We start from the raw sequence: 11727 nt of genomic DNA, 5'->3' as shown, positions 1-11727 counted from the left end.
TGCGAAGGAACAAAACCTGGAAGACCAGCGGGAGGCGTTGCTGACGTCATAATCACTGGGGACTAGCTCCGGCTGGTGGACTGCAGGGCTCGGGTGTTGGCGCTGCAAGCCGTGACTACTTGCATCTGGGCGAACGAGCACGTGGTCGTAAAATAAGATTTAATGATCTCTCTCTAAGCTCCCACCAAGACCTCCAAAGTTTTGTAACAAACGTTGGGTGCGAAATTTGCCCGACGCGCCAGTGTGTGTTGCACTGCAATCTGGCACGCCGTCTCCACCGGTCTCGTACAGCTGCTTCGGGCTTCCAACGCAGGCTTTCAATGGCCCAGATAACTATCAGAAAAGCCCACCAGAGAACCACTGTGCCCTGCCGGGTGCAACCATGCGCTCATTATAACGTTCAGCAAAGCTTCAACTTGGGCTAGCTGGCACGACATTCTAATGTAGTTGCGCTGAGAAAAATGCGCGAGGATCTTTGCGCACTACTTGTCCGCCCTCTTTGTCGTCACTCGTCAGTCCTTCGCGTCGCTCAAAGTAACCAACGTAAATACATCGGAACATGCGCCAGAATGACGAAGTTTCGAAACAAAAACTACAGCTGTGAGAACAGCTGTTCTCACAGCGGCGTCCCGATCCGTATGAGCCAACACATTTTTCCCTTTTAATTTTTAAAAAGCGATAGGATGTCGGAGCGCATTAGATGACACAACACCAGAGCTTGAAAAAGAGCAAAAAGACAAAAGAAATACGGAGGCCGCCTGACGGCCCATTTTCAAAGCAGCAGTCAATAACAGTCATCATCATCATCGCCACTGCTATCATCATCACTTGTTCTGTTTTTGCGCTCGCCGGCGTCCGTTTCGAACAAGAATGACACTGGCCTCAACGAGGTAGCGTTTGTTGGCATCGCTTGTGTAGCTCGCCAATTACGTATAGCAAACCGTATAACCGAGTTTAGATAGAATGGCGTGGCACGTCTCCCTGACGTGGTTTGTGGCGGCTACCTGCTTCGCTGCCGCGGGTGAGCCCGTCCCATTCGAGACACCGAGCGGCGTCGAGCAGGGCGAACGTCAGTACAAAGCCGTGCTGGCCAAGATACCCGAGTACGGGGTGTGCTGGAGCGACGCGGTCGCACGGCTCGAACGAGGATGCGACGAGCTCACTGAGGAGTTGCAGGTACGCCACAGGAATCTATCGCGCTCGATTACCGTTTTTACATTGTAGGGTTGGCTCTCGCGCGTTTTTATCTTGGCGCACGTGAGCATGGTGTTGTGGATGGAAAAGTCGGTAATCGTGCTCTCTCGTTGGTGTTGTATAAGGTAGGGAAAACATGAACACGATGACGCTTATGGCGCACGAAAAAACAGGGACCGAGAAAGGCGTGACATAACAGGCGCTAGCTTGCAACAATGTTTACTTCGAAAACGAAGCCACGTATATAGGCAACGTCGTTTTTCAACAGTCATCACTATGCACACTTTTAGATACTCAACTATTTTTACGCAGATAGGCGCCCTCTTTACAGAAGAGGGCAATCGATGGCTTGAAAACAGTTGTCCGCCGGCCTATAATCTTCGATTACTTCGATTACTACTTCGCGTGTTAGCTGACCTCTGCTGGTACTAACAATTGAGCAATCTTGAAAAGTTTGCATGCACGTGGTGTAAGCATGAACACAATGACCGGCCGTTAATTAAAACGTTGAATTAAAGGAAAAGGGTGGAGGTGTGGGGGAAGGGTACTGTATGAATTCCGCGTAAAGAAATGCATCACGGGCCGAGAGGCAAACAGTACTATAACAATCGTGACTACTCTAACGGACAATACGTCATTGAAAGCTCAATGTTTAGGTCAGTGATCACTATCTTTGCAGCAATCGCAGTGATAGTTATGGGTTGCTGTTTTTCGCTTTCAACAGTTTTGGAAGTTTCAGCGCTGTCATACCTGTCGTGGCACCTGTCCTGATCAATTTAAATGAATGAATTTGACATTATGCATCCAAAAAAGGAACTCTTATTGATAGGGCAGGCCGTAAATTTTAGCACAGGTAGTACAAAAACACCCACAAAGGGAACGTCTTTTGTTTTGCATTAGAACAGCATCGAAGTTAATTTTGTGTAGGTGGCTGATTTATGAAGAAGGCAATTGTGTGCAATACCACTAAGCATTCAGCACTGCATTTATTCTATGGAGCATTCTCGAATGCTATGGATCAAGACCTTTAGGCACAGCGTGCACCATTCTGAAGGCAGAGGGTATGTTAGGAAACGTTCCTTGCTGGTTGAAGTAGAAATAGCAGCCGAGAAGAATCATACCCTGCTCTTCCCCTGTATAAAATAGGGATCACATTGGAACAGATTTGGAAAGTGTTATCGAAAGAGCATGGCATACCAGTCATACCATCTTTGCTGCTGCCATCATCAAGCTGCTCTCATTGTCATGTTGTCACTTCGCCTGGCGATACATTAGGGAACATCCAACAGTGCTGGATGGCCCATTACATGCAAGATGATTTGCATGGAACTGTTCAAATTGTGTTATATTTGTGCCTCCACTTTTTTTAAAGGTATTGTAATACAGCTCATTCATTGTAGTATGGTTTTGTATTACTGCTTATGTTCACTGCACTTGCAAGAGCTTTCTGAACTCGGCAATGATCGAAAGTGGTGCAAGTTAGGCAATGAGGCATGGGCGCTGTCCTGTGATTGCCATTGGAGGCTCACGTTCCTGATGTCATGTTTACAGGGCTAATTAGGAACAACAGTGCGTTTGCCAGGATCCTGCCTGTTACACTTTGCTTTGCTTCATGCATTTCCTTTAAGTGCATTCATTATCAGCCTATTTTGTGTGTCCATCGCAGGGCAAGGGCCTCTCCCAAATGTCCTCCAATTTACCTTATCTTGTGTGAGCTGATTCTATTTGATCCCTGGAAACTTAATTTCATGACACCATCTAACTCGCTGCTGTCCTCAGCTGTGTTTTTCATTCCATGGTTACCGTTCGATTGCTGTAACTGATGACCAGCTGTCTGTCCTATGCATTGCGTCACTGGCCCAGGTTCATTTGGTAAGGGTAGCAATGTGGGCTTCTTCATGTGCCATTTTCAATTTGTCATAGCGCAGCAAAGAATGAAGACACACAGGGAAGGAGACATCTGACGACGCACAGTAGTGCGTAACATGTCTCCTACACAGGGCCCTTTGTTTCGCATAATATCAACTGCACTCTCCGCTACCCCTGTTTCTTCCCAGGTGGAAGATGCACTGCGCAACCAAATCTCGCGATGCATCTTTACTCTACAGAACTTCGCTCGGCTGGAACTATCTTCCTGCATACGCATTCTTTTTGTGTATCTTCATGCATACACATTCTCTTGTCCCTCTTCAGCTGGCATTGTACTGCTCTCAACAACTGAAATAACTTAAAAGCACTGTGTTATTTCTCGACACAGTGAAAAGCGCGAAATGGGTTGAAATGTGCTACCAAATATGATGTGCCACAGACACTGCTTGTTTCAGTTTATCACGAATCTGATACCATCCACTAGATGCCAATAAATATACGCGTCGCAGCTTGTTGTGAATTTTCACCCACCAGTAATCACTTCCAGCCATTTAGCAATTTGCTTTGGGGAAATGTACTAATAAGTGTATACTGTATGCGTAGTAAGATGTTCAATCGCACAAGACCGCTGCCTTTAAAAATATTTCAGCTTAGATGTTATTGCTATACTAATTAAAAATAGACATGTGTAGTAATTTTCTCTCGTGGCAACAGTGTTTGTATATATTGAGATGCATACTAGTTTAGTTTTGTTTTTCCAGTGACTGTTTTTTCACTGTCTAACAAAATGTTATAAAAGTTATTGCTTGGTGTGTCAGAAGCTTCACTAATGTTATTGGCAGTTATAATCAGATTGCCTACGTGACCCGACTAACAGTGTGCATTCCAGAAATTACTGGCACCACCGATCACACTGGAATGTGCAACAATGCATGCATATAGAGCCGATGCATCTCATCCGCCCAAGAAAAGAGAGTTCTTTTCTAGATAAAGCTACAGGTAGTGTACTCACGCACAACCTGACACATTTTGCAATAGAATTTGCTTCAGTATTCTCACACCTCAACTGATTACGACTGCGGCCCAAAATGACAGTCGTAATCAGTTGACATGTCAGAATATTGAAGTAAATTCAACTGCAAAATATGTCAAGTTGTGCGCGAGTACCCCATCTGTAGCGTTAATGGAAAAGAACTCTATTTTCTTGGGCGGACAATGTGTTTTCAGTGGAGTGCTGATGTATTCTTGTAAATTGAAAGATTTGATACTGGCTTTAACTGCGTTTTTTGGTCGCGTGTCCTGTGTCACGCATTTAATCATGTTTTTTGGTCGTGTGCAAGTTGCAGATCTGCTGTAATGGAACCATATAATGTGCTATAGGGTTATTAAATAAAGAAAAGTTAGAAGTTTATTAGTGCTCATCCTGTTGCCAGTCAATTCCTTCTTTGCTATTGCCTCCTTCCTTCAGGATCAAACTGAGCTGCGATATAGCAAAACGAGATTATGATGCACCAACTCGCCCAATCTGCTGTACTTGTCAACCTCGATCACGCACGAAGTATGGTGGCCAGCTGCTATGCAGTGTTATTCCTAAAATGTTAAATTGTCTTAGTAGCATTGGTGTTAACCTAGAAAATATGTCAACCGATGTTATATTATTGTTTTTATAAAATGCTGGTCATTAGTTATCAGCAGTATGCATTAGTTATCTGTAATTTACCGTTTTGTATCTACATAAGCTACTTCTACGTTCTTATAATGCACATACACATGTGTATTCTCTTCTAACTTGCGATGTTTTGCTTAATAACCATCGTATCCGTCTAGGTCATGTAATAATTCTGATTACTGCTGTTGTACTTATTCACAATATCATACCGTATATCATGCTTTTCATTTCTTATTTCATTTCTGTGCCACTACCTCTGACCCCCTTTGTAGCTAGCGGGCGCCAGTCAAGCTGCTTTAGCGCAGCTTTTGCTCCCACCATCCTTCATGTACTTCACATGAAAATGAAGATTCAATTCAGTTCATCGCCGTCACCTCGAAGTAACACTATTTTGGAGATGGGTATCACGTAGCACTGTTTTGGAAAGCGCTGCTGTGACAGTTATGCCATCATCTTTGACTGTCTATGACAGGGTCGTCTTGCGCTGGCCTTCACGAGCTGCTTTCTGGAGAAGATGGGCAAGCCACCCATTCGGTGTCGCGAGTCCCAGCCACTGTCGCTCTGCCCGGCCCTGGCGGAGTTCCTCGAGAAACCCCTGGCCACCTCATACACCCAGTTCTTCACCCACACGCAGGCAAGTGGAATTCCTGCCGTTTTTTAATGTCGCGGGTGTTGCAGGGAGGTTGGTTGCATACGTACACAGGCAAAACAGAGGCTGAAGCAATGCAATGCAAGTTGACATTGGGCCAACGGTAAAGCTCGAACCTCATATAGGCGATTTTACGCAAGGAACATGGACGCTGCCACCTTGGGCTGTGAAACGAATGTTTTCTTATTTTTTCTATATTGCGACGTGAACTAATGAAGCTGTAAAATGTCAAATGCATCAACCCAACCATATTAATGGGTTTACGTCTACCGTAGCCCTGTTTGTTTAATTGTTAAAGATACAAAACGGCATGGTTAACGGCCCAATATGATGGCACTGAAACCCATTCGTAACATCGTCTGTATGCTAAAGTCTGTGCGACAGCAATGAGCAACAAAAAAGGCCATTTGTACATTGTGTCGCTTGGTGAAATTGTGAATCGCTACATAAATTCAGCTTTTAAGTAGGAAATTAATTTTAAAATAAGTTATTAATTAAAACATAATTTGATCTATATTGATTATATATACTGGCTGCACAGATTTTTCTAAACTAAACGTCATTGGATCCTACGCATGCCTAGGATCACTGTTTCTTTTTTGCCATCTGGCAACAGGAAACTGTTCCACACTCGCTGTCATAGTTACGAGTGGCGCTGACTAATACTCCCCGCGTTTGCATGCACATAAATACCCGATAAGTGGACGAGGGGACGACAGTCGCCGTAGCTCAGTTGGTAAGAACATCCAGCGCGTAATCCGAAGGTTGCAGGTTCGGTCCCTGCCGGCGGCAAGTTGTCTTTTCGTCCACTTTACTTTCTGTGCATCTATATCACAATTATTACAATACAATTAAAACATACAATTAACGTCCCCTATACGTTCATTGGCTTCGCTATCTGCCAGTTTTCATTAAGGTTGTGTCAAACAAAGAAGCAAGCCTTCAAAATTTCCTTCATTCAGTCTAGGAGTGTGGTTTCTCTGGGCCACTTGGTACATGGTGACAGCGTGAAGGGTGCCAGCTGGTTACAGCAGGAGCACAAGAGGAGAAACGTGCCGGCCTTTGTCCTGTGCGTTTCTCCTCTTGCGCTCGCATCGTGACCTGCTGGAACCCTTTACACGGTAAACTACCGTAAAAACCAGAGTGCAGGTTGAACCGAAATATCGGTCGACCCCCTGACTACTGAAAATCGAAAAAAAAAAAGTACATGTAATGCCAAAGGATGAAAAAGCGCCTTTACGGTGCAACAAACGCAATTTCGAATGGTGCACAGTGAAAATTTCATTTATTTACAGCTGCGTGTATGTGCGTTCTACTTGTCAGAAGGCCAAAAGATGGGCTTAAGCAAAGCACTCTCTTCGTAAAATGTTGCAACTACCTTGACAGTTTTAATTTGGATGCACTCTGAGGTCACTGGTAGCAATCATGACGCGAGCGTAGCTCCCCAATTAATTGTGCAACCTTTTTCTCCAGCTCTAGACCGAGAACAAGAAAAAAAAAAGGAGCTCATAAAGTCCAAACAGATTCACAAGACAGCAACAAAAATGCAAAATCAGGCCACCCATGGCACAAGGCTGGCAGTAAACAAAGTGATGCCAACGATTGTGGTGGCAATGGAGACTGTTGACTTCAGTTGTCCATAGTGGCCTGACTCCCGAAGCTTTTCTGCCAATGACTGGTATATAAGATAGGGGTCGACTTCTCGAATTTTATTTTCACTTCGACCTATACTGTAGACTCTCATTAAATGGAACCTGCAGGGACCAGCAAAATGTGTTCCGTTTAACAGGAGTTCCTACTGACAGTACACTGTATACCGGCTTTTATGGTACCTCCTCAGCACATTAAGTACAGCGACAGTTCACGATGTGTGAGGCAGGAGTGTAAAAAGGGGATTTTTAATACAGAGGTATCTGCAAGTTCTTTCCTGTAGCTGGATGCCAGGAACATTGTACACAGGAAAACACATAAGTGAGTAACGTATAAGTGACTTCTACTGTACATGGATGGTACAGTTGATCAGGTACCTGTGCTTAAGCGCACGTTAAAAAACTCCAGAGCTACATGATTAATTTGGAGAAATGCGCCCAAGGCAGCAGTGAAGCTGTGAGAGACAACTTTTGATGTGTGTTTAACACATATTAACACAATTTGACACATATGTGTTTAAACATATATTAAACTATGTTTAATAGTTGTCATGAATGTGTTCATGACAACTTATTAATTAATAAGTTGTCTCTCACGGCTTCACTGCTGCTTTGGGACATTAGAACCCACGAACAAGTCAATCACTAATGCGACATGGCGTTGCAAAATGCTAATTCTCATCCATGTGCGTGCACTTTGCAGGTGATTTGTGCGTTCCTACGCAGCCGCAAGTGGCAGGTGGATGCGGCGCGCACCATCTCCGAGCTGGGCGCGACCAGCGTGCGCGCCACCGCCGAGCTGAGGCGCGCAGCCGAGACGCAGGCGCAGCTTGCACGGCGGCAGCAGCAGATGTTTGACAAGACCGAACACCTGAGGCAGGAGCTGGCCAACGCGCACTCGACGCTCCGCGAACACCGGGAGATGCTTGACACGAGCCTGCTCCGCCTCTCTTATGTGCAGGTGAGGAAACGCGCTTGATGGCCCTTTCGGGTCAAGTGTTCAGTGAGGGATACGTGTTTTGTCGTTGTGAATCAGTTGTGCCAAGTCCCAGAATGTGTTCATGAAATGGTGAAAGAAGAGTCATCTGTCCAGACCAAGAAACAGAATACTGTAGACTCTCGTTAGAGGGACAATGAAGAGAAAAGTGATTTTTCTCATATTAGTCAAATACTCTTTCGCAATTCCAGTCACCACTCTTGCCGCAAGAAGACACTTGGTAAGTGGGTGGCGATGCCACCTTGAAGTTCCTGCACCAAACGCTATGACGTCGTAGATTCTGACGGCGTCTACCAGATCCTACATAGTTACTAATCAGTAAAACTGGAGGACGCTGGCCTCTAAGGGGCCATAGACCTGACGTACCAAGTTTCGGGAAATTTCATTGAGCCACATTGTATACTTTTTCGCGTGTTAGCGGAATCGCATACACAAGTATACATCGGCCAAACTGGCCGATGCTTGAATGAACGACTGCGCGAGCACCACAATTCGTTGAACACGTCAGACGGGGCTAAGCTTCCTCGCCACTGCCAGATCTGTGGTTGTGTGCCGCTGTTTTACAATGTTAAGATTTTAAGTAGAGGGAGTGGCAAGGAGGAGCGCGAAATCCTTGAGGGTTATCATATAAACACGCACCGCGATGATTGTGTAAGCAGTACGTCTATTTCATTACTGCAGAAGGAATGAGAGTTCCTGTCACTCTGGAGGTAGATTCTTGGCCGTTATGTAGGCCAATTTCTGCTTTTGCTTTTTCTTGTTTTGGGTTTTGACTTCATGGTTTTACGTGATTAGCGCATGCGCCTTGGTTCTTCTGGGAGGTGCTATCAGCTAATAAAGCACAGTTGCTAGTCCAGTCCTTGTGTGTGTCACTTCTTCCCCTTGTCCGGTGTCTTTTTTGACTGGTTTTTGCCTCAGCGTATGTACCAACTGACCCAGACTTCGACCTTATTGAAAAGAGCTGAGAAATAGGGAAAAATTGAGAAACTAGTGTAGTAGCGATAAGCACACAATTTCATTTCAAACCTTTTGCTTGAAGGAACCGTGCAGCAACACCTGATGCATTTTCTTACACCCAATCAGTACAAGGCATCTCTCAAGCACCTGCAATGCCACGTGGCTTTCGGCATCACCACTGCGTGCAAATGTCTGCAACAAGTTCAGTGCTAAGATGACACTGCATGAACGTACGACCAACACGACAGCCCACAAGAGAGAGACAGGAAACGAGAGAATGCCACGAAAAGGATTTCCTACAGTAACGATAGTAACGAGTCCACCCTGGCACCCAGTCCATGCAAACAGCAGGATGACTCCGGGCCACAAGAACTGATCTCGAAGTCTGTACTTTTGTTGAATGCATCAAAACCAATTTTTGTACCCAAACACGTCACAGATGCCATGTTTAGGTGGAAAATACAGATCTCGGAGGTCGTGTTTCTGGTGGTGGGACTTAAAAATGCATCATAGATGTCGCCCGCTCTGCTTCTGGTGGCCAATTCGATCGTCAAGTCAGCACGCATGCCAAGCCAAGCCACATGAAAAGTAAACATGGCCACCTAGGCCGTCTCGGGAGTGATGGTTTGCAATGTACAATGCGGGATTGGTCCCGCAGTTGCGATGTAACATTGGAGTTCCTAATGCACTGGATCCTATGGGAGCTATGCCGGGGCTGGCCGAAAACGACATGACAGCCAGGAAAACGCAGTACCCGGGAGCGTGACAGCGAGGTTGTACAGTACTGTATCTGACCTTTTTGACGGGAGGCTGTCAGCAATGTGTCTTTGTTTTCGTACGCGATTCTAATGCGCACACAGTTTTTGGACTACAGTCGAACCCGTTGACATCGAATTATCCTGTATATCGAACAACTTCTGAACATGGTATAGTTACAGTGAGAATATATAGCGAAAATTACGGTTACATCGAACAAGAATAGCAGCGACTCCCGATATATCGAACGTCAAGCGGGGCAAAAGTGCCCCCGGAAGTTGGCCTTCCCTCGTAGCAGCGGAGAAACTGGCGCTTCTTCCCACCGCTAACTCCAAAAGTGGTTTAACACGGCGGCGCATGACCCGCTCTTCCTATCGTGACCGCGCCGCATCAGTCGAGCCGCCGTCACACCCCTGCAAAAAATGATCCTGACCCACCCGCAGCGCTTGCTGAGACAGCCAATCAAGGCCTCTTGTACTCTTGTCGTGCGAGCTATCTCCCTGCATTTCTCGTTCCTTGTGCTTCGCACCATGTGCCTGTGCCGTGATGGCTAGTGAAGCGGCAGAATTTGCCTTTCGCTTTGAAGCTCGAAATTATAAATCCGAGTCGAACGTGGTGAAAAGAAGTCGGACGTCACGGCAGCGTGCAAGATTCCAAGGAGCACTCTCCGCACGATCTTGACGAATAAGGCAGAGGTTAGGGATAAAGGGGACAAAAGACCCGGTGCCTGTGGCGCCCGATGCGTACGCACGACCGTGTATGAAACTTCGAGGCAGCCGTGTACAAGTGGTTTGTTGACGTTCAGTTGCGCAACCTCCCCTTGTCCGGCCCCATGATTGAACAAAAAGCAAAGGACATGGCTTTTCTCCTTGGCAGGGAGGATTTTCAAGGTGGCTCCGGTTGGCTACAGCGGTTCAAAGAAAGGCATGAGAAACGACGATCCTCTGCCCACATCCTGAGAGGTGATTGGTGCTCTCGCACTAGTCCGGCGCTTCTGCGTGAATGTGGAAGGTTGCGGCCTCGCCTGCTTTGGCTCTTTAGACCATGTTGAGAAATGCGTGCTGTCGCAGGCAGCGAAGTTGCTCAAACAGAAAAAAATGGAAGACTATTTCAAGCGCAACTAAGCTAGCTTCGTCAGTAATGTACCTTTATGAAGGGTGTGCGAATTTATGATGCCCAGTTCTTTAGCAGGCTTATATCGAATTATGCCCTATATCGAACTGACAGGCGTTTTTTTTGCTAGTGTGACTGTAATTTTATTGAAGGAAAGAAGTGTTAATTTCTAAGGGCTCGTTTTCTTTGTTATACACAATATTAATGAGCACTAACAGACAATAATGCCAAGGGAAGTATAGGGGATGTTTTTAGTAGTAAATGTAAGGTAAATGTGAAGAAAGAAAAGTGGACGAAAAGATAGCTTGCCGCGGGCAGGGACCGAACCTGCGACCTTCGAATAACGCGTCCGATGCTCTACCAACTGAGCTACCGCAAGCTATCTTTTCGTCCACTTTTCTTTCTTCACATTTACCTTACATTTACTACTAAAAACATCCCCTATACTTCCCTTGGCATTATTGTCTGTTAGTGCTCATTAATATTGTAATTTTATTAGAAAGACAACATGCGTTAGATTAAACTTTTTTGAGGGTGAAAATGAAGATTCGCTCACACCTCCTCCAATAAGTTGCTTGGCTGTCACTTTTTAACATAATTTTAACATAGTGACTTTCCTTGGAGCAGTGCAGGTTAGTAAGCGTGCTTATTTAGGCACTCTGTACCAGTTTTATGTAGAACACCCAGGTGATCACTATTAATTGAGCTCCACCTACAGCCTACTGCTTAAACCAAACCGCGATATTGGTGAGTTTCAGTACTACTTACTTTACATTCATAGTGGTGCTGCACATGTAAGAATGCCGCGTTTAGCATTTAGCATAGCATGCATGAGTGGCTGTTCAGAAGTTAGCCATCTGTAACAGTCAACCGT

General features: G+C 45.5%; 1 protein-coding gene across 1 annotated transcript in view; it reads left to right on the top strand.

The window, feature by feature from the left end:
- Positions 1-846: 846 nt before the first annotated feature.
- The window catches only part of LOC119399729 (uncharacterized), a 46594-nt gene continuing 35713 nt past the window's right edge, over positions 847-11727 (top strand). Inside the window, exons 1-3 of the mRNA XM_037666566.2 lie at positions 847-1176; positions 5205-5366; positions 7734-7991. Coding sequence (XP_037522494.1) covers positions 964-1176; positions 5205-5366; positions 7734-7991 — 633 coding nt within the window. The 5' untranslated portion in view covers positions 847-963. The remainder of the gene's footprint in view (positions 1177-5204; positions 5367-7733; positions 7992-11727) is intronic.

Source organism: Rhipicephalus sanguineus, chromosome 7 (genome assembly GCF_013339695.2).
Source record: "Rhipicephalus sanguineus isolate Rsan-2018 chromosome 7, BIME_Rsan_1.4, whole genome shotgun sequence".
Taxonomy (NCBI): domain Eukaryota; kingdom Metazoa; phylum Arthropoda; class Arachnida; order Ixodida; family Ixodidae; genus Rhipicephalus; species Rhipicephalus sanguineus.
Note: the sequence above shows the minus strand (reverse complement) of the source record. Positions and strands in the feature narration are given on the sequence as shown.